Source organism: Asparagus officinalis, chromosome 3, assembly GCF_001876935.1.
Source record: "Asparagus officinalis chromosome 3, Aspof.V1, whole genome shotgun sequence".
In the NCBI taxonomy this organism is placed as follows: Eukaryota; Viridiplantae; Streptophyta; class Magnoliopsida; order Asparagales; family Asparagaceae; genus Asparagus; species Asparagus officinalis.
In genome coordinates, this window is record NC_033796.1 from 69,949,473 (window position 1) to 69,977,216 (window position 27,744).

Below are 27,744 nucleotides of genomic sequence, written 5' to 3' on the forward strand. Positions count from 1 at the left end.
CAATAACGAGGTGAAAACTGTGCTGCCAACACTTTTCACCTGTTGTTTTCTAAGCCCCATCAACAAATGATCACATGTAACATCCCATTTGTCCTCCCCCTTATCCCGTTCTCTTGCTCTCTTGCTTCCCACATCAACCCACCTTTATTCATGCATCTCCTATGACAATAACCACTGTAAATTCTGTTAGTCAAACTAGCAATAGCAAAACTTCCTAAATCAATTGATTAAAATGCAAAAGTATACAAATTAATTTAAGCATAATGTGAACACTATCACACTCATAGTGGTATTTAGTTTAGAGTTGTATTTAGAAGTTATGTTCAGTACCATTGTGAGTACTTGTAGTTCTGAACTGTTTCTCCATCTATATAATAGAGAAGTCTGACCTTCTCTTAATCAAGTATATTTTTCATTATGACAGGCTACCAGAGCATGTTAAAAAAATCCTAGCCACATTATAACCCTTCATCTATCTTTCTACACCATCCACCGAACTCATCTTTTAATCTTTTAACTATTCATCCAACCCTCTCTCAAATCATCTCCAAAACCCTAACCTAACCACTAAACTCACCGCATTCGCCACACCTCTTCTGTTAGCTGCATTGCCGGCTACAGATCCTCTAACTTTACCATCGATGTACTCCTTCATCATCTCCTTCCGAATTCAGTCCTAACCTAACACCCCAATACCTTAACCCCTTGCAGCGTCATCTTCAATGCTAAGCCATTTTTCTTCTCATTGCGGCCTCAATGAAAGCTAGACACATTTCAATGCCCAGACCCATATAACACTTAAAACATTCACCAAAAAAAAAAAAAAATCGGCATAACCTAATCAAATAGTCAAGAGTGAATCTGTACAATTATTTCATATGTTAGCATGGTCATCCAAACACACATATATTGTCCTCCAAAATATATTAAGTTGACAGCAGAGTCTATGCAAAATATCTACAGAGGCAATTTGCTCTAAGACCACTTAACTATACATGGAATTAGGTATTCACAAAAGTTATTACATAACCATAAAGTATTGACTTAAGTCACTTAACTATACAATGAATTAGGTATTCACAAAAGTTATGTAATAACCATAAATTATTGTTCCTATTATTGCAAAACGCCTAGTTGGGCCCTCCAATGCTTCATATCTAATAGATAGGTACTTCAGTTCGCTTTCTAGGGCTGAAAACAGAACATCAATCTGAGTTATACAGAAAAAGATATATTTATTTTACTACAGGAATGTCCAATTTCCTAAATTTGGAAAGAATAATTTGGTGGTTATCCGCTTATTTAGAAGTGGGCAGCCAAATGTGGCGAAAGCATGGAGGAGAGAGATAAGAAAGAAATGAAGCTGTTTCATTTCTGTAAATGCATCCAAAGCTAGTGGATGCATAAGGTGACAACTTTATCACTAGGGCTTATAAGTTAAGACACCTCAAAGGATTAGGTGTCATGCTTAATTTGTTCAACGATAATATCTCTACTAATCTCATTTATCCTTAAATAATATTGTTTAGCCACAATACCCATTAGTTGACAACCAAGCTTGTATATTTACAGTCAATAAGGGTGCTACTATCATGTTTAGCAACACATCATTTCTTGCATAACCGACTATATATCTTCAACCTCATATCTCGATTTTTGAAAAGTTTCTGACATAACATCGCTACTTTTTGTATTTGATACTAATATATATGAATTCATATCTGATTATTGTCGAATATCTAGCCTCCTAATATGATATTCAACTATCCATATCATCACATTCTATTATACTTTATAATTTTCAAGTTATCATGAAATTCTTCAAATAAATTAGCTACTGAAAAATCTACGCATATTACAACACCCCTATTGATTGTAAATATATAAGCTTGGTTGTCGACTAATCACTATTGAACATGATTATTTAAGGATAATAGGATTAGCAGAGAAATTTCCACTAAACAAATTAAGCATGTCATGTAACCCTTTGAGGTGTCAACTTATAAGCCTTAGTAATATACTTGTTATTACATTATGCATTCATACTTTTATTACATTATGCATTCACTAGCTTCAGATGCATTTAGTAGAGAAATGACCAAACTTCATTGCTCCCCTCCCCCACGCATGTTTCCACCACAACTGGTTATCTCCTTCCAAATAAATCCATCAAAACCCTCAAATAATTCCTTCTAAATTTAGAAAATTGAAGATAGTTGTAGTAAAATGAGTATATCTTATCTCTGTTTTCAGCGCTACAAAGCCAATTGAAATACTTATCCACTAAATATGAAGCATTGAGGGTCCCGCAAGTTGTTGCTTTGTGAATAATAGAAGCAAGACTTTATGGTTGAGTCATAAGTTCTATGAATATCAAGTACATGTAGTAGTTAAGAATTCCCGCAACAACTATCTGCTGTAAAGGTATTTTGCGTAGACTATGCTATCAATTTTAGGGTTTCTGCCAATCAACATATGTGTGGTTATTTAGAGTTTTTGATTGATTGTACAAGTTAACCTTTGACCGTATGGCAGTCATGTTGGAATTTTGTGAAACATTCAAATATTACTAGGGTCGGGATGTTAGACACATATTCTATGAAGCAAAATGCTTCACGGGTTTTTGATGCGTATGATGGAGATCTTTAGTCTTCAACAAGGAGACAAAAGCCTGGAGGAGTACTATAGCCGAGTGAAGGGTATGCATGATCTTCTTAACCAGTATCACCCTTCAACTACTGATATTCTGATTTTGAAGAAGCAACGTGAAGATATCTTTGTCTGCACAACTCTTTGGTCTGAATTCTACTTTAAAGCTGCTATAGGGTCATTCTTTGGCATCTAAAGGAGGCTTTTTATCTCTTCATGTAGCATTGACTTTCTTGGATGTTAATAAACCCCATAACATTATGGTATTATTTTGAGTTTGGCTGGTTTAAATTTATCAAAAACACATCGCTATGTCCAAGACTTGGAGATCTCAAGTTACACATTATGGCATTATGTTCAAAACAACTGGTAATGCAGAAAGCTTTTCTTTTGGTATCAACTCATGCATTAAAATCGTCGAGTTTGAAAAAGAAAACATAAACAGAGGAAATGCCAAGTCATATATACAGATCAGACTACCACCGATCAAGGAATAAGCTTTTAAAGCCTTGTCGAAGTTAATATTAACTTCACAATGCATGCGGAAGAAGTAATTAAAAGGGATGGACAGTATACAAAAGGTGCGAGACATAGTGTGACACTCCCACTTTAGTCCTACATGGACTAGTGTGAAGAAATGTTAGTGGTTTAAATAGAGAAAAGTCCAAGGTCCAAGAACAATTAGTGCTAGCATTTCGGTAGTGGACTTTAGGCAACATCAAGTTGTTCTTGGTGGGTCCCACAGCTTACACGCGCTAAAGAGCCCGTGGACGTGAAAAATGGTATTAGAGCAGTTGTCAGCCGAAAGTGTGGAGCTAAGTGCTATATGTGGCTTAGTGCTACAACGCATGGATACGGTGAGAGCCACCTCTAGAGCCCGTAGGAGTCACGTCTAGAGTCCACATCGCTTGACAATGACACTAGGATGTGTCAATTGTCATGTCGTGACGACGAGGACGTCGTCTTTTTAAGGTGGGTGATTGTGACACCTCCACTTTAGTCCTACATGGACTAGTGTGAAAAAATATTAGTGGTTTAAATAGAAAAAAATCCAAGGCCCAAGAACAATTAGTGCTAGTATTTTGGTAGTAGATTTTAGCAAACATCAAGGTGCTCTTGGTGGATACCACGACTTGCACGCGCCAACGAGCCCGTGGGACCCACCAAGAGCAACTCGATGTTTGCTAAAATCTACGACTTGCACGCGCCAACGAGCCCGTGGGACCCACCAAGAGCAACTCGATGTTTGCTAAAATCTACTACCAAAATACTAACACTAATTGTTCTTAGACCTTGGACTTTTTTCTATTTAAACCACTAACATTTCTTCACACTAGTCCATGTGAGGCTAAAGTGGGGGTGTCACAATCACCCTACCTTACAAAGATGACGTCTTTTAATCGTCACGACATGACAATTGACACATCCTAGTATCACTGTCAGGCGATGTGGACTCTAGAGGTGGCTCCTACGGGCTCTAGAGGGGACTCTAGAGGTGGCTCCTACGGGCTCTAGAGGTGGCTCCCACAGTATCCATGCAGTGTAGTACTTAGTCCCGTATAACACTTAGCTCCACACTTCCGGCTGACAACTGCTCTAATACCATTTCTCACATTCAGGCCCACGGACCTGTTGGCGCGTGCAAGCCGTGGATCCCACCAAGAGCAACTCGATGTTGGCTAAAGTCCACTACTAAAATGTTAGCACAAGTTGTTATTGGGCCTTGGATTTTTCTCTATTTTAGCCACTAACATTTCTTCACACTAATCTATGTGGGACTAAAGTGGGGGTGTCACACATAGGATCACTACACTTGATAACAATGTACAATGCAAAGTTCCACTAGATGCTAAATCAGCGTCCAAGATTCACACACTAAATTTCCCCTACAATCAAAAATTTTCCTTCAGCATGGCACCAAACTCCTCTCAAGTATTAAATATAATCAGCTAGTATACCATGCAGCACTTCGAAAAATAGCTATCCAGATCCAACCTAGCATCAGTTAGAAACTCATATTTACTTCAACATCATTTCTCCTATCAATCTGTCACTTTCGACTCGTACCCCAAATCACATGACCACATCACATTCCAAACTTAAACCAACAAGTGAGCAATAATCATCTCTTCTAATTAGTCGTCTAATTGTACTATCGTAAATCCTCTTTTCTCTTGTATGTCAACATTGCCTTACATTGGACTAGACGATAGTCTCGAACCATATTACACCTCAATTCAGATAACTAAATTAGTATATTTTGTATTCTGTCCCTTCTTCTTGTCATCCCACCTATGATTATCCCTCTTCTCCCCTTCCTCTTTATGCATCTTATGTATCTGTTTTGTCAAATTAATAGATTTTCTGAACATCTCAACCAGGTTACTCGAAACTATAAACAATTCTTCTAAAGAATACACTTTTCCATCTCAACCAACGAAGAAAAATCTTGAAGAAGAAAGCAAACCAACCTCGAGACCCTCGCTGTTCAATGCCATGGACCTCTCCCTCTGATTCACTGTTCCCTTATCGAACTCCATCGAAATCACCCCATTCCTCTTCCCCCTCTTGCTCTGATCCATATCCTCTTCCATTGACTCCTCCATCTCCTTCTCCCCCAGTTCGTAGGCTCCCCTCTGCCCTTCCTCCACCACTGATGTAGGTGTCATCCCCCTCCTCTTCAACTCCTTCATGAACAACGACTCCGGCGCGTCTTCCCCTAATACTCAAATTTTCAGTCACAATAATAATAATAATAATAATAAGCAAGGGTTATTTGTACTTTAATAGCCTAAGGGCCTGTTTGGATTTGTAGGGGGTGAAGGGAAGTTAAGGGCCTGTTTGGATTCGTAGGGGGTGAAGGAAAGTTAAGGGAAACTGAGTGAAGGGAAGGGAAAGGAATGGAAGGGAAGGGAATTCCCTTCCCCTTGGTTACACCCCAATTTGGGGGGTAACAATTTTTATACTATTAGGGGGTGAACCAAGGTGAATGGAGGTGAATTAACTTCACCTCCTAAGTGTTCCCAAACAAGGTGAATGGAGGTGAATGGTTCCCCTAACTTCCCTTCACTCTCATTCCCCTCAATCCAAACAAGCCCTAAGGGAAATTGAGAGAAGGGAAGGAAAGGGAAGGGAGTTCCCTTCCCCTTGGTTACACCCCAATTTGGGGGTAACAAATTTTATAGTATTAGGGAGTGAACCAAGGGGAACTAGGGTGAATTAACTTTACCTCCTAAGTGTTCCCAAACAAGGTGAATAGAGGTGAATGGTTCCCCTAACTTCCCTTCACCCTCATTCTCCTCAATCCAAACAAGCCCTAAAGCTTCGACCTTTTGGAACTTGATATCGTGGAGGTCTATTTTGATAATTTGATACCCCAAAGTGCAAAATATATAACGTTAAATTTTTTCTTCCCCGAGCATATCAACGTCGGGAGAGCGAACGAGAAACAAATTTCATATAAATTTCGGTTTTTTTGAGTTTGGATAAAATGAGGAACAGAGTTAGGTCTTTGCGATATTAAGTAGAAGTCCACGACATCAAAGTTAAAAATGGAGGTGAAACCTTGGGTATTAAAGTGCAAATAACCCTAAAAATAACAAAAAAAAGTAAATAAAAATTATTGTCTTTTTCATTACCGCCGGAGTTGCTGCTTTCTTCAACGCGGCAAAGGACGACGGCATGCGGAGTTTGCGAGCGGCAAGGTTCACGAGTCCGGAATCGGAACGGCCATCGCCGGGAGAGAAACCGGACCCTGGGCGATTTGAAAAGCAAGCCCAATTCGCGGATCGTTGATTAATTTGGACGATCCTTCTGTTTGTCGTAGGGTTTCAAAGATGAGAGACGATCAGACGGAGGGAAGAGAGAGAAGAGGGGAGTTCAGGAATCCGTTCACCAGGAAAGAGCGGTGAATCGTCCCAGACAAGAGAAAAGAGAAGCGAGAGCAGTGGCTCAGAAGAGATGTGGGTGCCCCCCCCTGAGAGGATGAGTTCCGTTTCCTCACGCTTTGGTTTGTTTCTTTCTGGGCTTGTTTAGTTTTGCACTCAAGTAATCCACACTCTCTTCAGAATGGGTCCGCTTTGCCTGGGGTGTGCTCGTAAAGCCGTAGGGCTGGAGTCAGGGGAGGGTAGCATGGAGACAACGGGAGGCGGTGAGTTGGGCTGACGCTCCCGCTCACTTCCCGCGTCCACGACTACCCGGACTTGATTGAACTTCACCGAGCAGTCGGTTCTGGCCTTGAGAAAATCAACAAATACCACCCGTGTCCCCCGCTGAAATAATGATTTTTTGGGACTCTCGCTACGGATAAGGACGGAAATAAATTGATAAAGACAGTACGGTTCGGTTCAAACCGAAAAAACCGATCGAACCGATCCGAAAAAAAGGGTTCGATCCGAAAAAAAGGGTTTTATGAGTAAGGCGGGTCGGGTCGGGTGAATAATTTTTCAAACCGATCCGACCCGAACCAATCGAATATATTCCCCTATCTCAAATCCTACCCGTTTACCCAAAGACAAAGCAAGTCCGTTATTAAAAAATTACAATGTCAGAGTCTAGTATTTAATCTAAAAGGACAAGTTACTTCACTTAAAAACAGTATACATACATGAGCAAGAATAATAAATTGAAGTGAAGTTAAAAAATAAATACATGTTCGCATAGGGTAATAAGAATATATAAAAGATAAATTGAAGTGAAGTTATACTTGATGAAGTTAGAACCGAACAAACCGAACCGAACCGAATCGATTTGCAATGGTTCGGTTCGGTTTTGAATTGTAGATGATTCGGTTCGGTTGTTCAAATTTTGGTAAAAACCGATCCGAACCGAACCGTGCTCACCCCTAAAGACAGAAAGTACAGTAACACTCTGGCCAAGGATAAAGAGATGTGATAATAAATTATGAGACACAACTACTGTAGTGATTTTTTACAATTTAATTTCATTATGAGACATGTATAGATTTAGATAGAGTCTATTTTTTATTGTCTTGACACGTGTCTTAAATAGATGCTCGTGTTGTTAAATAGAATTGATTTTTAGTTAAATACAATTAGAATTATAAAACCCATTTAGTAGCAAACTAAAAAACCCATTAATAAGTGTTTTCTGTAAGAAATATGTGAATTATTACCGCAATAATTGAACAATTTGTATTATTATTGTTATTGAACAAATAGATGCTATCCGGCGTTTATTGAAGTCGATACAATTGTAATTATTTTTCGTAATAATACTGTGTTGCGCCTTAACATAAAAGATCGAAATCAGGGTCATCACGGTTTTGTGTGAAGCGTGGGGTTGACGAGCATAAAAGTGCTCCTACATTGACAAGACAAAAGTTTATAAAAAAAAGTGGTCATATACGTTCTTTCCTTATGTTGTTTGAAGTCTAAAGATTAAGGTTAAAAAGAGCATTTCATTAGAAATAAAAGAATAATATAACACATGGTATTTTGTTGGATAATGAACTATAGTATATTTTAGCACCTCCGATTTGTTTTTTTTTTTCGGGCTAGCTAAATTTTCAATTTAATAGAAGGCAAAAGAGTTTTCTTTTTATGTTTATCTAGGAAACATGAAAGGGGATATAGTCTCAGAATGGTGAACTAAATTCAAGACCCATATTTGTCCCCATTTTGGAACGATAAATATAAACATAAAGAGCAATAATAGAAAGTGACATGAAGAGAAAATGAAACACGTACAAAATACATATTAGAATGCGAACTTATGCTCAATAATATACTCATAAAGTACAATTGTGTGCGAATCATTCTCCCTTTAAAAGATGGAGTACTAGAAAAACTTGTATTCCCAAAACACCCTTCATTTTTTATGAAATTAACCACTATAATCTATTATCATAACTCCCAAACTTATTAAATCACATTAATTTAAGATTTTTGCTATAGGATAACTATTCTTTAGATTATTAAATAAATTAAATCTAAGATAATAACTAAATCAATTATCATGCTATAGGATAACTATTCTTTAGATTATTAAATAAATTAAATCTAAGATAATAACTAAATCAATTATCATAATAGTATTAGATTATCAAGTGTATGATTAAATAAATTAAATCTAAGATAATAACTAAATCAATTATCATAATAGTATTAGATTATCAAGTGTATGATGTTTTAATCTGATATAGGAATTATTATTTATGTAATAATGCAACTCTAATTAGATTATAATAGTACAAAATTATATTAAACACCATATTTTTAATAGTATAAGATTATATTAAACATCAAATTTTTTAGTGCTTATCAGCTGCAAATAACGTTTATATCTTCAACATTTATATCTCATCTAGAATGGTTTTAAATAAAAAATTTAAAATAATTAATTATGTAACTCTAATTAAATTAATAAATTAATTGTTATCTAATCGAATTGTTAACAATAATTTGGTGTTTATGTGCGCATATGTAAAGGCACAGATGAAACATTTTATTTAGAGTTTAATAGTTTATAGTGCCTAAGAGGCACAAACCAAGATAGAAAATAGTTCACACTTCTCTAATTCTACCTTAAGTGGTCCCTACAAAACTTAAATTTTCTAATGAGTAAAAATTTGATATCCCTCTAATGGAAACATTTGATAAAGAAGAAAATTAGCAGTTTGGAAAGCTTATTTTCATGCATTAACACATTTGACAAGTGAGCTCCTCTTGATACCTCTAACAAATTATCATGAACCCCTCCAACTTCCATCTGTTTCATTCCACTCCTTATATAATCTCCTTCTCAGGTTCCCCCTCTACCACTCTTCACATAACAAATTAGAGTTCTACTTTTTCCCCACTGCTATTCTTCTTTGCTCTACCAATGGAAGGAAATTGAAGGAAGACGGGGAGTTCGAATACTAAAAGACATGTTTCTGCCATTGAGGCAAGTTCGCCATTAGCGGTGAGGTGAATTTGGTGAAAGTGGTTGTAGTGAGCTTGGCAATTTCAGTAGAAGGGGCCGGAGACAATGTCAGAGGGCAATTATGGTTGATTCAATGAAAATGGTGGGTTTGACAAAGGAAATAGTGGCGAGTAATTCGATCAAGGAAGGGGATGTGGATTTGGAGGTGGTGATGAAGGTCTCGGTGGAGAAGGAGGGTGTCAGAGGAGCTCATGATGAAGTTGGGATATGAGTTTCGTTCATTCACATTTTTTAGTACTTATGTGCATGGATAAATGCATTTATATTATCTAAATTAAAGTTTTAGTGTGGTATGTGTTGTCATAATAGAAGAAACTCATTTCATATCCACATCTCTTTGTTTCTTTTTTGTCTTATATATTAGGGGTAAATTGAGACAAAAAGATTTAGGAAAAAAGATAATTACACAAAGAGAGAGACTCTTTGTGTGCGAAAGTCACTGAGTCTATTCTTTAATGCTAAAAGAATTTTGTCACATATCATTTGCTTTAGTATGTGTAGTTCTAATTATGTTGATGTGTTTCATATAAAATTTTGTGCTACTTATTCTCTATGGTTCACTGAAGATCCTAATAAAAGGATAACAAGTGTATCTACATGCATACATACATAAACTATATTTTTCTTCAAAATTTTCACATAAAATCCAATCTTATATTTAATATAGTTAGATATATAATTTTAAACTATAGTATAAAAAGTTTATACTAAAGTTTAGGTATTAATAATTAATGAACTTTATATCTATATTAAATTATACAGTATACTATAATTATAATTATAATCAAATAAATATGTACATATAAAATTAATGTATGATATAAATATTTACCATAGTTTGATATCTCCATATTATACTAAACTTTATATCTATAGTGTATTATACATAAACGAAGAATGTATACTAAAATATATTTTAATATATCTATATATAACTATACTATAATATATTTTATAAATTATACTATAACTTTGAATGGTACGTTTGTTATAACTCAAAGCATATTGTTATGGACGTATATTATCATGCAAAGACCACTACATGCTACAATGTTTGCACGACTTTAATGTCTAATAACACATACTAATTGCAATAGGAGTTATATTTTGTTATTAATCTTTATGTGTCATTCAATTATTTTGGAATGGTATCCAAGAGTTACTTTTTTATGGTTCAAAAATCAGTAATGAATTTAGATAGTCTTCATTTGTAGCTTTAAATATTCTAAGAATATGATGAAAAGAAGTAGAAAGTATATAATCTTTAGAAAAAATTGTTATTTCACTTACTTCTAATTCTTTTTTTTCCCTTTTAGGAACTGCAAATGAAGAGGAATTTCGATATAGTACATATCAGGTTTATATAATTCTTCCTTCTCTTGATCCATCATGATAAATATTAGTCGACTTTATTTTGTCGCTTAATTTAATCTCATGTGATTTTTAGGTGCTTTAGGGAATTTTTTAGGATCTGTAAGTGATGAGAGATTACATGGTTTTATGTGTGTTGTATTTGAATAATTTCATCTTCTTTAACTTCATCACATGAATTAAATTGCATGCTCATTCTTGAGAACATTTTTATAGTCTGAACCGGAGATGAACACTTTGAGAAGTAATGCTACTTGAAGATTGAAACTAAGGTTTGTGAGAATTTCTCATACTTAACCTCTTAAACTTCCAATTAATTATTTATAAGAAAGAAATTCCAACTAATGAATTTTATAATTGACATTCTCTCAAACAAATTCACGATTAGGCTTCCAACTCTCCTCGACTCCAAATTAATGAATAATTTAATTGATAAGTTGGTGTATAAAATGAAAAAACATAGGACATGGCCTATCTATTTTAGTTTTAACTTCTGATCTCTTTAAAAATTTTGTGAGATTCCAAGTCATGACATTGATCAGAGCTTCGCATGCAAGATCGATGATGGTGTTTTGGCACTCATCCATATAAGGGCGAAGAAGTTTCTTACTGGAATCTTTCATCAGACATAGAAAAACAACAAAGAAAAACAACAACAAAATATAACTATATTGTAGATAAAATATAACTTTAATTGGAGTCTCTTCATCATTTTCTATTCATTGAAATAGTCGAAAACATAATCAAGTTTGTACACAGAAATCAGAAACTCAAAGTCACAAACCTTCGTTCTTCTCCCTCTCATTCGGTTACTATTTAGATTCTTTAATGTATCTCCCTCTCTCTACCTACATCAATGGGCAATCAATTTACAATGGTGGTTATTATTATCCTTATCATCTTAGATACAATCTCAAATTAAGTTTTCAAAAAAAATACTACACCTTCTCTGTCACCATCTATTCAAATATCAAATTTTAATACATCAGGAAGGAAACAAATTTAAGAAGGCGATTATCAAAGAAAAAAATTGGTATGATTTCTGCAAAATTTTAACTTTGATTTTGATTTTAAAATTTATTTGTCTATACCCTTCCTTTCTTAGTTCTTACATTTCTTTGATATTGTTCTCTATTATCATACATTTTTCGTGCTAGAAATAGTTAAACCCGTGTATACAAGTTGTTTGTTGATATGCTCATATATATTAGTAATATCCTATTTGTATCCTTGGTTATAACTTCAAACGCTAGAATTTTAATGAAATGTCACATGTATTATAGTAAATAATATTCCTTTGAGAAGAATGAGAAGAACAAGTTGTTTTCGTAGAAGGAGAAGAGGAAGAGGGATCTTGGGTAAGCGAGCAAGGGGAATAACTATGTGAAGGAGGAGAAGAGGCTTTTGAGGGATAGTGGAATGTATTCTGATTTTGTGTTTAATTTATGTGATTAATGTTAGGATGTAAGTAGGAAATGATAAAGTTTGTGAGAAATATTACAGTGGCCTAATGTTATTTTAGTGAAATTTAATCAGGTTGGTAGACTGATATATTTGAGAAAGTAGTATAGAAGAGACTTTCCTAAAAGATATAGATCACACATAAATTATGATGTTTCTTCTAAAAGCCTTATTACATTCGTAAATTAGGTGAAAACTTGTTAGAGTGGCACAAGCCTATCATATCTGATGAAGTTGTACTCATATTGTGTTGAAATGGAAAAACGGTATTTGTTCACTTTGGTACCCTAAAGTTTACCCATTTTATCAATTTGGTATACCCAATATACTTTTAACACTTTAATACCTCAAATTTACTTGCCTATTTTACTTTGATACCATTGTTAGAACATGTTTGTTTTGTTGAGTGTATCATGTACAACTCCTTATATTACTTTAATTCAAACATAACTCAGGACTGTAGGTGTAAATTTTGATCTCCCGAAAACAGGGAACTTCGTTTGTATCGATAAGAACGGCTTATTACAAACTAATAATCAAATGTTTACAACAGAAGCGGAGGGAAAGCCCTCCTTGTTTAACGTGGGTTCCTCAGTGGTGATAGGACGCCTCGCTCGGTGCTCGTGCCGAGTCTCTTCCCTTGGACGATCCGATCGAAGTTGCTGCCGGAGCCTCAGTTCTCAAATGAGGGAGACTTTGGCAAAGGTCCGGGTTCAACCTTTAGGAGATTAGCCAGCAGAATATGCAACAGCCAATCCCCCTTTTCATGCTGGCTGAAGATGGGTTTTAATAGGCAAGGGATGTCATGGGCCATCCCTTGATTCGTGGGATTTGACCACTAATAGAGGTGAGGGAGCCAGGCGCCCTAGCTACGGGATGTAACCACTTAGGGGGTCCTGTCAGCCGCCCTAGCTGTGGGATGTGACCATTTAGGGGGTCCTGTCGGCCGCCCTAGTTGTGGGATGTGACCACTTAGGGGGTCCTGTCAGCCGCCCTATTCTTGCTAGATGAGGAGCGCCATGCTTTCTCCATTGATTTGTGGGATTTGATCACTGATGTAACTGTTCCCATACTCCAAGTGGGCAGTTGACATTGAGCTGGAGAGTCTGCAGCTTGGGTCTGCAGGCGAGCTTGGGACTACAGGCAGACTTGGGTCTGCAGGCGAGCTTGTAGGCGAGCTGAGTCTGCAGGCGAGCTTGGGACTGCAGGCAGACTTGGGTCTGCAGGCGAGCTGGGTCTGCAGGCGAGCTTGTGACTGCAGGCAGACTTGGGTCTGCAGGCAAACTTGGGTCTGCAGGCGAGCTTGCAGGCGAACTGGGTCTGCAGGTGAGTTAGGCGAGCTGGGTCTGCAGGCGAGCTCGAGTGTGCAGGTGAGCTTGTGACCGTAGGCAAACTTGGGTCTGCAGGCGAGCTTGCAGGCGAACTGGGTCTGCAGGCGAGCTCAGGTGTGCAGGCAGACTTGGGTCTTGATCGTGCAGGCGAAATTCGAGCTGCAGGCGAGCTCCTGAGCATGGGTCGAAGAATAGGCCGTAACTTTCAAACCGTAAGTCGGAATTGGACGAATTATATATGAAAATCGCCTATCTCGACGAGACAGAGCCATTTGAATCGAGCCGAAGGCTTCGGTTCGCTTCCTCCGTTTTACCAAATTCCTTACGGTTTGGGAGATATCTGCATTTTCCCCTTTTTATCAGTGTTTTTCCCCCTTTTTGCTATTTCGGGCGAGGTTTTAGCAGTTTTGTTCTGAGCTTCTCTGATAAGGATTTAAAGGTAATTTTTTTTTCCTACAAAACCTCCTCTAAAGTTTTCAGACCTGAATCAGGCCGCATGGGGTCTGGAACAATTTGGATATGAAGACTTGTAAAGTGATCCCTGCTCAGATGGAGTGAGGAGCCCTCCAACGAGCTCGGTGAAGTTGATCTCTTCACTCGCAGCTGATGATCGCCTTCTAGGATTTTGAGCAAACCCTCAGCTATCAACGGACTTGATTCGTCTTTACCAACTGCCATTTGAGTTGGACTAGCCATGCTCTTGCCCTTAGCATGGTAAGTTGTCGAGGAGTTTCTCTTAGGTTTAATGCTAAAATTTCTCCTCTATCCTTAGCCTTTCGAGGCGTTTGGATTAAGAGAGTAGGGAGCAGTTTAACCTCGTATACCAGTCGGAGGGTAGGAGCAGTTTAGACTCATGCACCAGTTGGAGTGAAGGGAACAGTTTATACTCGTATACCCGTTGGAGTCTAGGGGGGAAGCTTATCTTCTCTTAGGGCAAAGATGAAGACGAACCCTGATTTGTCTTCTCTTGGGGCAAAGACGAACCCTGAAATAGCAGCACATTGCATAGTAGGCCACTATCAAAAAACAACGCCTTTTATGGGAAAGACGGTGCTGGGAGAATCAAATCCTTCAAGGACGTATGAGTATTACGACTTATCGGACAACGTCATTTGCGGGAATGACGGTGTCGGCTATCAGAGGTAATCATTAACATGATAGGAATTACCACGATCAGAGCGACTTTGAGGACCTACCATCCTTTTGAAGAGGATTGGTAAGTTGATTTTGTCAGAGGTGTAGTGTTAACATGACAATGGGAGTTTATTGCGATTTGAGCAACTCTGTGGACTTACCATCCTATTGAAGAGGACTGGTAAGTTAATTTGTCAGAGGTGACTGTTAACATGACAGTGGGGGTCCCGCCATCCTATTGAAGAGGATTGGCGGGGGATTGTGGCTTTAGTCCTAACTATCTAAAGGTTTGACCAAGTGGGAGTTTGATGCAGCCTACCTGAACTGTTAGTCTCACCCGATTTGAGCGGTTCGCCAAAACTGGGAACCTGGCTTAAGAAGTGGGGCTCGCCTAAACCGTTAGGCTCGCCTGATTTGAGCGGTTCGCCGAAACTGGGAACCTGGCTCAAAGAGATGGGCTCGCCTAAACTGCTAGGCTCGCCTAATTTGAGCGGTTCGCCCGTACTGAGAACCTGGCTCAAGAAGAGGAGCTCGCCTAAAATTAGGCTCGCGCCTGATTTGAGCGGTTCGCCCGAAACTAGGAACCTGGCTCAAAGAGATGGAGCTCGCCTAAACTGTTAGGCTCGCCTGATTTGAGCGGTTCGCCGAAACTGGGAACCTGGCTCAAAGAGATGGGGCTCGCCTAAGCTGTTAAGCTCGCCTGATTTGAGCGGTTCGCCGAAACTGGGAACCTGGCTCAGGAAGTGGAAGTGTGGGGAATAGTTTAACCTCTTATACCAGTTGGAGGATCAGAAGAAGCAGTTTATACTCGTGTACTTGTCGGAGTGTAAGGGGACTATCGGAGGTGATTGTTAACGTGGTAGCTTTGTGGGCCCGCCATCCTATTGAAGAGGACTAACGGGGGAAATTTGGAGGAGACTATCAGAGGTAATAGTTAACTTGATAGTTTTGAAAGATCCATCGTCCAGTTAAATGAGGCTGATGGAGAACTGACTATCAGAGGTAACAGTTAACTTGATAGTTTTGTAGGCCCGCCATCCTAGTGAAGAGGAATAACGGGGGAAATGGTCTCCACTACCAAGGCATCTCGGTCATCATCTCCTCGAAATTCATGCGAGTCTTCGTCACCCATATGCTTGAGCATTCTCTCGACTTGTTCTCCTTGGCGGAGTAAGTCTTTCCATGAGCGAGCTTCAACAGCGCCCATATTGGACAGAACGCTGATGGAGAGATTGTTCCGGCACATCTCGATGAGCGTGGCCTCGGAAACTCGATCGCGGGTCTCTTGACAAAGTTTCTTACAGACTCTTTCTTCCTCTGCTTCGCAGTTAGCAGGGTGACCATAGATACTTCTGTGTCATCATCGAAGAATCTGGCCACGAAGAGCCTTTCCATGCCCTTCCAGTAGGTGATGGACCCAGGCTTCAATCTGCGAAACAATTCAAAAGCGACCCCCTTAAGGGTACCAATGAACAGTCGAGTCATAATGGGATCGTTTCCTACTATGTGTCCAGTTTGCGCCTGGAAGTAGTAAACGTGCTGGGTAGGAGAACCCTTGCTATTGAACTACAGGAGGTCTAGCGGCTCGAACTTTGCCGGGTAAGAGACCACATCTCATTCAATTGGATACGGTCTGACAACCCCCAGCTTGTTCACATGCTTCTAGAGCTTCAAGGCGTCGAGTTGACTTTGGAGATCGTCAAACCGCTTGTCTCTTGGGTTATGGCCCAAAGATGACGCTCCTCTAGATGACTCGGATGAGAAGTGAGAAGGAATAGGCACCCGCTCTTTGTGCTTCAAGGATTTATGTGAAGCCCGTGAAGTCCTCTCTCTCTTCCTCTTTTTCTCACTCAGGAGCTGCTCCAACATCTCCTTTAAGGAGTCGATGGTTGCTTGTTGCTCGTCGAGTCTCCTGGATATCTCATCAGGGATATCGGTCATGTGCACACTCACGTGCCTACCTCGAATTGAGCCTGAAGTCAGCGACGTTGCCGTTGCCGAGCAATCGTTGCCGTCGTGGTCAGAGACGGACGTCAGATCCGTGCAGGCAAACAGAGTGGCCACCCCCATTTGGGTGTGAGTGTGTTGGCGAGGTTCAGGCTGGCGAGGCTCGCCCGTCAGGCGAGATTGGTACAGCATGCCTGCGCCTGTCTGGCGAGCTATTGCTTCGCCTTTCTAGCGATCTTCGGCCGTCAGGCGAGCTTGGTGAAGTCCGCTTGTTTGACGAAGCCCTCTTGAACTGCAGAGTTCGTCAGGTGCCCTTGGTTCGCCAAAATTGAGCACCTTGCTCACAGAGTGGGGCTCGCCTAAACTGCTAGGCTCGCCCGATTTGAGCGGTTCGCCAAGGAACCTGGCTCAAGAAGTGGGTCTCGCCTAAACCGTTAGGCTCACCTGATTTGAGCGGTTCGTCAAAACTGGGAACCTGACTCAAAGAGATGGGCTCGCCTAAACTGTTAGGCTCGCTTGTTTTGAGCGGTTCGCTAAAAATGAGAACCTGGCTCAAGAGGTTGATTCCTCTCAAGCCTGAATAGTAATTCAGGCTGTCGTGGGGGATGAGGGATTGTGCCTTGAGACGAGCAAGAGATTTTCATCGCCGTTGTTTGGATCTTTTTAAATGAGGAGCGTTCATGTCGATGGCGGAGGCGCAGTCTGCGTCGACACGAATGGTTGATTCTTTTTGCACAGGGGTCTGTGAGGATCGTTGATCGACCCACTCAGCAGCTCCTAGACCCTCATTCTCGAATCTCGGCTCGACCTCAACTAGTTTGGGGGGAAAAGAACCCCCTGCCTCGGCTTGGGCAGATCCCTCAGGCTTGGTTGCCTCGGCCTCTTGGGGCTGGGCCACCCGCACGACTATGCAGTCATCGCGAGATGTATTGCCGCCAGAAGAGGACGATCGTAAGTACCCCTCGAATTTGATCACAAGGGACTCAACAGTAGTCCCTGCAGCAACTTCGTCAAACTGTGCCACCACCAATTCATCTGAATGAACGGATTCTCCCACTGTGGTCGCCATCTTCTGTAGGTGTAAATTTTGATCTCCCGAAAATAGGAAACTTCGTTTGTATCAATAAGAACGGCTTATTACAAACTAATAATCAAATGTTTACAACAGAAGCGGAGGGAAAGCCCTCCTTGTTTAACGTGGGTTCCTCGGTGGCGATAGGATGCCTCGCTCGGTGCTCGTGCTGAGTCTGCTTCCCTTGAACGATCCGATCGAAGTTGCTGCCAGAGCTTCAGTTCTCAAATGAGGGAGCCTTTGGCAAAAGTCCAGGTTCAACCTTTGGGAGATTAGCCAGCAGAATATGCAACAGCCAATCCCCCTTTTCATGCTGGCTGAAGATGAGTTTTAATAGGCAAGGGATGTCATGGGCCATCCCTTGATTCGTAGGATTTGACCACTAATAGATGTGAGGGAGCCAGGCGCCCTAGCTGTGGGATGTGACCACTTAGGGGGTCCTGTCAGCCGCCCTAGCTTTGGGATGTGACCATTTAGGAGGTCCTGTCAGCCGCCCTAGCTGTGGGATGTGACCACTTAGGGGGTCCTGTCAGCCGCCCTATTCTTGCTAGGTGAGGAGCGCCATGCTTTCTCCCTTGATTTGTAAGATTTGACCACTGATGTAACTATTCCCATACTCCAAGTGGGCAGTTGACAGTGAGCTAGCGAGTCTACAGCTTGGGTCTACAGGTGAGCTTGGGACTGCAGGCAGACTTGGGTCTGCAGGCGAGCTTGCAGGCGAGCTGAGTCTGCAGGCGAGCTTGAGACTGCAGGCGGACTTGGGTCTGCAGGTGAGCTTACAGGCGAGCTGGGTCTGCAGGCGAGCTTGTGACTGCAGGCAGACTTGGGTCTGCATGCGAGCTGGGTCTGCAGGCGAGTTCGAGTGTGCATGCGAGCTTGTGACTGCAGGCAGACTTGGGTCTGCAGGCGAGCTGGGTTTGCAGGCGAGCTCGAGTGTGCAGGTGAGCTTGTGATTGCAGGCAAACTTGGGTCTGCTGGCGAGCTTGCTGGCAAACTAGGTCTGCAGGCGAGCTCATGTGTGCAGGCAGACTTGGGTCTTGATCGTGCAGGCGAAATTCGAGCTGCAGGCGAGCTCCTGAGCATGGGTCGAAGAATAGGCCGTAACTTTCAAACCGTAAGTCGGAATTAGACGAATTATATATGAAAATTTCCTATCTCGACGAGACGGAGCCATCCGAACCGAGCCAAAGGATTCAGTTCGCTTCCTCCCTTTTGCCAAATTCCTTACGGTTTGGGAGATATCTGCGTTTTCCCCTTTTTATCATTGTTTTTTTCCCCTTTTTGCTATTTCGGGCTAGGTTTTAGCAGTTTTGTTCTGAGCTTCTCTGATAAGGATTTAAAGGTAATTTTTATTGCCTACAAGGACAAAAAAAAATCAACACAATGTAATAAAAATTACACAATTTTAAAAAAATAAAAAATCTAAAAAGCAACAGCCAACTTAGTATTTGTAACTTGGCCTAGCGCTCTCAATCGAGGAGGATTGTTGATAATATTTGATTATTTTGTAATTGTTTTTAGAATTGACTTAACTTTCTTTGCTTTTAGCATTTCTAACTTTGGCCTAGCGCTCTCAATTGAGGAATATAGTTGATAATATTATTGTTGCTGGTCTGGTGAGGATTGTTATGCTTTCAAGTTAAGATAGTTGTTAATACACATTCATTATTTGTCTCATCCAAATGTCTAAATATCATCATCCTATACCATTGCATTATTTGATTCTGGTTGTAGCCTGAATAATACGTGATTTCCATATTTATTTAGTAGAGTAATGTATATCATTGACTAATAAATGATGTATTATTCTGGCTTACTTATCATAGTTTGTTTTCTTTTGTTGATGAAGCACCCACTGTACTATCGCCCAGTTGATCCCTAAATATAATTTCATTGTTCAAACATTATGAATTTTTAGCTTTCGTCCATATGTTTGCTCCATCTTTTACATTCAATAAAATTTTACAACAACTATCCCTAAATAAAATTATCAAGTTAAAATAAATCTAAAAATTTTACTATGTGCATTGCTCGTGCAATCCTTCCAGATTGTATGCTATGGTCTACATGAGTGTTGTGAATTCATTTACTACTCTGGCCACTTCTAATAACCCCTAATAGATTTTATTCATTAGACTTTAGAATATACGAATTGGTTATTTTGCCTTTGTAATGTTACCTGGTTATATGCCAAATTTCTCTCACACGCCACCATCAACCTAACTTCTTTGACGAAAATATTTGGCATTTATTTGAGTCATACTTTTAGGTGGTTCATCAAGGTACTAAATTTATTTTGTAACTATAAAATGACGGTGTTTTGCTTAACCTTAAGGACTTGGGTAGTCAATGAAACCAATGTATATAGCCTGATCAAATAAGCAGTTGAAGTCTTTAAGGGTTTATTTATTAGTGAAATATTTTTTCTCGGTTTTTATTTGAGCTAAAAATAGAGCAACCTGATCTTTTTAATCATAAATTTCTATATTTCCATTTGTACATTTCCATCTTAATGAAGATGATTACACAAGGAAGAGCTTTACGAAGATGTGTCCTAGGGAGAATAATTCTATCATGTCTTAATTTTTCAAAGAGATATTTACTAACCTTATTGGTATAATTGATTGCATACATTTTTTAGAGATGAAATAGGTAGATATGTCCTAACTTTTTAGAGAGATTTTTGCTCATCTTGATGGTATAATTGATTGTGTATATTTTTTAGGGACGAAGTATACAAATAGCTAAGGATATATTCATATTTGTATCTGATAGGGTTGCTATGGATATTAAATATAGATATACTTTTTATAGTTTTGGTAGGACAAAGATACAAAGACAAACATAAGTTCAATATCTAGATCCAACTTTTTATAGTTTTGGTAGGACAAAGATACAAAGACAAACATAAGTTCAATATCTAGATCCAAATTCTCATATTTGGATATACATAAAGACAAACATAAGTTCAATATCTAGATCCAAATTCTCATATTTGGATATACATATATAGGTCATATAAGTAAAATTATTTGGGCATTAGATTGGTGGATCTACAACCAATTTTGGAGATCCAGGGTTATACTTACATATATTAAACACATTGAACTCCGATTCAAGAAAATTTTTCTCTTATTTAAATAGCTTTTGTATAACATGGTTCATATATTCTCCAAAATTATCAGTAGAACTCAGTTTTTCATCCTCATACCCGATTTTGGCAAATATTGATTATGAACTTACACAAATCTTCTTATATTAAAGGATGGGATTAGAGAACCAATACTATAAAATATTCAGAATTTCACAAAAAACTTATTAAATATTCCAAGTAAAGAATACACTCTTGCACAAATCAAGCTGTCTCATCTTTCCTTCAAAACCTTCAACATAAGCTCATTCCACACATCAATGGGCCAAGCGAGCACCCATGCAGATAATCATTGATCCCCTAAATTTTAAAAAAAACTGCACTTAAATATGCATAATAAACAATTAAGATTGAATATTATGTGTTTAGTGGATTAGCAGCCTCAAAATAGCCAACTTTAACTTCTACATGCTATAAGTAATGTTGTAGGGGACTCTTGTTTGATATGCTATGATAGTACTGTAGGCGTATAAAATTTCTTATAGGTCCCTCAGCACAGCTCGGCACAAACCGACGAACCATCGGGCGACGTATCCAAACACGAGCGTCAGTCCACAACGCCAAAGCCAAGTGACACGCAACGAAGCGGATTAACGAGGCTACGAAGCTGACAAACCGCACTCAAACAACGGAATGAATCCACTCGCGTGCGGAATCAAGCTAACGGGTTGAGGAATCAACAAGTCATCCAACCAAGAGCGGACTCGGATGAATCACGATCGAATCAAGATCAGTTTCGGACTCAAACTCAGAAGCGGATTTACTGCCTAATCAGGATCCGGATTTACTGCCAAATCAGGTCAACGAGTCAAGTCCGGATAAATCAACCACAGAACCGAATCACGGACAGAACTGAAAACGAAAAACGACGGAAAACAACGCCTAAGGGGGCTCGGCCGAAACCGAGCCACCTCTAGCGGCGGCCGACGGCCACCTATAGGTGCGCTCGCGCCCATAAGCCTAGCCACCTATAGGTGCTGGCTAGCACCTATAGGTGGCCGGCCAGATTTGTGCCCGGGCACAGTGAGGGTAGCCTATAAATAGGCCTCCCTTGGTTCATTTTCAAAGGTTGGAAAATTTGGAGGCGAAGCTCTGCTGGATTCAAGGCTCAGAACTTAAAAAGATTGAAGCTTTGGGACTTTAAGGACTTGCTCTTCCAGATCCGGTGCTCGGCGATCGTCAACGCCAAATAAGGCAAGAGTTCGAGAGGAACCGGATCTCAGATCTACGTAGTCATCCTCCGGATCAAAGCTTGGCCTTTGATCCTGAGAACTAGGGCGATTATTTTCTTGGTGAATTAATCCCCCCTGGCTATTATTTCCTTTACGAAATAATACCCGTCATACTGCGTAGATCCGACCGGATCTAGATCGCGCGGTGGTCCACGAATAAACCTCGGCACAGGCGAAGAATCCACAAGCGAGTGACCGCAAAACAGGAGCTCGCGATTCGTTCGACAAACACGGAAGATTGTAACTTTTTCTTTTCTTTTGATCTCGTTGTAAACGGATCTTATAAAAAGACCGGATCTTTGTAATCGATAAACTATTACTAAAGAGTGTACAATGACTTCAATGAAAGCTACGATTTTTCCCACGAACAATCTGGCGACCACAGTGGGAGCCGCCGATCTCGCTGCAGGAGGTCGAATATGAGTTCGACCAGCAGAAGTTCGAGGAATACTTGTCGTCCTCGTCCGGATCAACCTCCCCTCGCAAGTCCAAAAAGTTCTCCTCCAGGAGAAAGGTACGTTGGTACGAAGAAGTTGAAGCTACCAACGACGATCTCACCCCGATTGACGCCAAAGCTACGTCGGGTGAGGCTCCACCAACCTCCAACCAGATCAAGTTAGTTCCAACCAATTCCTCCGTCACCAAAGGAGCGGTGACTCTCTCAAAGAGAGCCCGCCAAAGGTAACGCCAACGTTTGGCCAAAGAATTCTCCAAAGCGATGGAGTCCACCGACGGAATCCACTACAACGCGGATCTGAAGAACAGGAGAGGCAAACAGCCTCAACGACCGATGAATGGCGACTCCTCCAAGCCGCCAACGAACGAATGGGTCCGTGTCAAACGGAACCGTTCCTGAAGCGGCGGTTCAGACCAAAGAGCGTCAACTGCAGCCGTCGAAAGTTCAACTTCCGGCGAATCAATCCAAACCGCCGATGATTTCCACAACTGTTCTGGGAGATCCTGCGGGACCATCCCAGAAAAGGAAGTCGGTTTTGGAGCACCTCGGTCCATTTCCCAAGGAACGAGGCAAAGCTCCAGTCCAGGAACGTTTGGGGCCAATGAAGAAGTCCCGAACGAATCAACATGCTGGGGGTCGCCACAACCCTCAACATGACAAAGAAATCATGGCACCCAAGCACACTACCTTACGCATTGAAGTCCAGGAGCCCGTTGAGAATTCACGCTCACAAAGGCGCGTTTCGAGGCGCGTGACTCTCGAAAGTCCGAAGAAGGTAATTCGCTCTCAGAAGGAAACGTTATCGTCTGATGATGATTACGTTATACCTGAGAAATCGTGCCAACACACGATAGGTTGGGGTACGATCAAAGCCAGAAAGAGAAGTCCTCGAAGGCTAGAAACTCAGTGCCCTTGTTCAAAGCTCATTCGGGCGGTACTGTCTGAGTGCAACTGCATCAAGGCAGTCCCCGAGAGAGTTTCGGTGTTCGAAAGACTTAGTACCGAAATGCCAAAGCCAAGGACTAGGCGTTTCCGACAAAGAAGAACGGTAGTTGAAGATGGAGAATTTCCGAGGGTCACCGCTAACATGACCAGCAAAAGGACATCAACACAGGGTAATCCCGAGTCGATTCCGGAAGCACCCCGGTGTGTAACTCGTCTGCAGTCTGGAGCCATCATACGAGGAACTTACGGTAGGGTTCGGACAAGAACGCCTTCAGAAGATGAATAATCGGATGCCTGCTCTGCGGTCGCATCAGATAATACAGTGTCCAGCGAAGGACAATCCCGCGAGTCATTTATGATAAGCGCGGAACAAGTGGCCAAGATGCTCGAAGAAGCCATGGCCAAACAGCAGGAGAGCTTCAGGTTCTAAATGCAGATGGCCATGCAGAATATGAGAGAAATGCATGAGCAACAAATCCAGGCACTGACGAACCTGCAAGGCAAACCAAGCCGCCGTAATCAAGTTGTTCAGGAAGTTGAGCATACGGATGCGGATGAAGCTCGCAACGCCAATAACCCTCCCGTTAATGCAGGGGGTGGCAATGAGGACACAGGTGCGAATGAAACCCATAACGCCAATAATCCTCCCGTCAATGCAGGGGGTGGTAACGAGAATGCTAGCGAAAACACAGGTGAAAAACTGAAGATTAAAAATCTCGAGAGCAAAATCAATACATTGATTTCCGCTCAAGAGATGAAGAAAACAGGCATTCCCTGTCCATACCCAAGAGAGTGGGAATCGATCCCATATCCGGCGAAGTTCAACCTAATTAACTTTACGCCGTTTAATGGGATGGGTTCACCCACTCAGCATTTGATTTACTTTAAATCGCACCTGGGAGTTATCTTTGGTAATGAGCCTCTGATGGTACGGTCCTTCGTTGGCACTCTTCGTGGAGCCGCCTTCGATTGGTATCGCCGCCTCAAGCCAGGAAGCATGAGTAGCTGGGACGACATGGAAACTAAGTTCCTTGCTAATTTCTTCGACGACGATACCGAGATATCCATCGGAACGTTGCTCGATGAGAAACAAAAAGACGGGGAATTGGTCGATACCTTCGTCAAAAGGTTCCGAAACAAGGCGATGAACTATCGGGACCCGATCACTGAGGAGTTCATTCTCCAGACATCGCACTGGACGTGTTGGAAGCAATGGGGACAGCATCGTCCAAAACATGGAAGGATTTGAAGGTCCACGATGAACAAGCCGAACGCTTCCTCCGAAGGAAGAAGGCCGAGAGGAACCGACCGACGGTTAATCCGCTGAACTCAAACTTCACCTCTCGTGGTAAGGGCAAGGCGCCTACAGCTGCTGATGGTGCTAATCTAACGTCACAACAGCAATCCCGAAGGCAGCAAAAGACTTCGGGTCCGAGACTCCAAAAAGAGTACTCTTTCAAGGACGAAGACGTTCCAGCCATCTTCGAATCCCTCCTTGAAGGTAACAAGATCAAGCTACCACCTATCACAAATCAGGAGGAAGCTGACAACACTACGGACCCGAAGTACTGTGCATACCACAGGAGGGTCGTTCATCCCACCAAGGATTGCTTTACTCTCAAGAATAGCATTCAGACCTTGGTTGAAGCCGGCGTTATAACGCTAAGGGAAGCCAAATGAGAACGGCAAAACTCCGACGAGTATAAGAGTATAAACTGCTTCTCAATCCTCCGATCGGTATAAAGAGGTTAAACTGCTCCCTGATACTCCAATAGGTATACGAGTCTAAACTGTTTCCCACTTTTAACGGGAAGTTCCTGGAGAATATTACGTTAATATTCTTAAGGATAACCCGGTCAGGTAGCTGAGAATAATATCCGAACCAGTTCAGCAGAGGAAGCTGGGGGTGGAGAATCATATATCCTTAAGGATAACCCGAACACCCAACTGAGTACAATACCAGACCCGGTTTTGCAAAGGAAGCTGGGGGTGGATGATTCATGTAACAGAAAGTTCCCAAAAGAAATCCATATAATGTATTCTTAGGGATAACCCGGTCACCATAGCAAGGTAATGAATAAGAAACTCCCATTCAAATTCTCACCACTCTTATTACTAGAGTCTGGACATAATATTCAGAATTGGTCAAACCTTTCTATAGTTAGGACCAAAACCAAAACCCCCTCTCGATTCCCCCAATGAACGAGAGGTCCACAAATCGAGCGATCAAACCTTCCTACAGTTAGGATCGTCTCAAACCTCCCAATTGGTCAAACCTTCTTACAGTTAAGACCACAGTCAAAATCCCCTCTCGATTCCTCCAACGAACGAGAGGTCCACTTTCAAATTGAGTGATCAAACCTTCCTACAGTTAGGGTCATTTCAAACTCCTGCTTGGTCAAACCTTTTTTAGATTCTCGGAGTGGAGATCCCACTTTTGGTTTTACCTTTCCGGATTCTGGGGGTGGAGATCCCACCTCGAGTCTCCTTTCCCGCTGAAGATAGAATATAAAATTTTTCTCTTTCAGTGTCGGGAGATAGAATATAAAATTCTTCCTCTCCCATTTCGGGTTCGTCTTTGCCCCAAGAGAAGACGGGAATTTTATCCCGAATCCTAAGTAGGGATAAGTCAACGCCTAACACGCGTTGTCGGTTTAGTCTTTCACCGATTGAAGAAGACATTAGAATTCCAGTCTAGGAAGTTTATCCCGAATCCTAAGTAGGGATAAGTCTGCGCCTAACACGCGCTGCCGGTTTAGTCTTTCTCCGAAGAAGAAGACACTAGAGTTCGATTTTAGGGTATTCTATCCTGAAACCTTAGCAGGGATAAGTCTGCGCTTAACCCGCGCTGCTGGTTAGTTCTTAACCGTTAAAAAGAACACCCGTTCACATATTCGACATTGTGGCAGGTTGTTATTAATAACACCAAAATCCATGCCTTACACGCGTGGGGAATTTCATCCTGAATCCTAAGAAAGGATATGCCGACGCCTAACACGCGTCGCCGGTTTAGTCTTTTTCCGTAGAAGAAGACACCAGAGTTCGATTCTGGGGTATTTTATCCCGAAGCCTAAGTAGAGATAAGCCAGCATCTAACACACGTTGCCGGGTAGCCTGTTCCCGTAACAATAGCGAAGTCTACGTATTCGAAGTCGTAGCATCAAGTCTAAGGGAGTTCATTCCTTTAGCACAACGTCACATGCAGAACGGCCTTAAAACAATCCGCATGTAAGCCCGATTCGAACGGTAATCGGTAAAAGCATGTCAAATCCGTTGAAGGCTGGGGGTTAGCCAAAAATCCTAAAGACAACGCCTAACACGCGTCGCCGGGTAATCTATTCCCGTGAGAAAGACGAAGTCTACGTATTCAATATCGTAGCACTAAGAGCGTTAACTCTCTTAGCACAACGTCACATGTGGAACGGATTTAAATAATCCGCATGCTAGCCCGACTCAAACGGTAGTCGGTAAAGGCTTATCAAACCCGTTGATGGCTGAGGGTTTGCCAAAAATCCTATAAATACGAGAGTCACTGACGCATCAGCTTCATTAGTTGGTCTCGTGACTTGAGCATCCAATGACATTCGAAACCCTAGGTCAACGCCGGTCAACGCGTTGCAACGAAAGAATCAATACTCCAATAAGGTATACGAGTATAAACTATTCCCTATTTTTGGTTGAGAAGTTTCTGGAGAATATTTTTTTAAAAAAATATTCTTAAGGATAACTCAACAACACTGCGCCGGACAACGCGTCGCATATATGGACTCAACACCAACAACCGATGGTCAGTTCTGTGTTGAACCAACAAGCACGAGCTAAAGATCAGAAAATCAGGAATCGACTTCAAGTTTAAAATTCCGACAACGGTCAGACAATAAATGCAACACCGGAACTCTTACAGAAATTCGACAAAGCACCGAATAACCTGGAGGATTGAAGGAATCAAGAACAGAAGCCATTCCAAGGTCCCGTGACACCGACTGAAGGTTGGGACAATCATATCCAAAGTATTCCAGACTCTTCTATAAAAGAACGAGACTGAAATA

The 27,744-nt window shown here is 41.1% G+C and overlaps 1 protein-coding gene across 1 annotated transcript in view; it reads right to left on the reverse strand.

The window, feature by feature from the left end:
• Window positions 1-6,341, reverse strand: part of LOC109834307 — a 15,935-nt gene extending 9,594 nt beyond the window's left edge. Inside the window, exons 1-2 of the mRNA XM_020402297.1 lie at window positions 6,288-6,341; window positions 5,121-5,368 (exon numbers count right to left, since the gene is read on the reverse strand). Of these exons, the coding sequence (XP_020257886.1) occupies window positions 5,121-5,342 (222 nt within the window). The 5' untranslated portion in view covers window positions 5,343-5,368; window positions 6,288-6,341. The remainder of the gene's footprint in view (window positions 1-5,120; window positions 5,369-6,287) is intronic.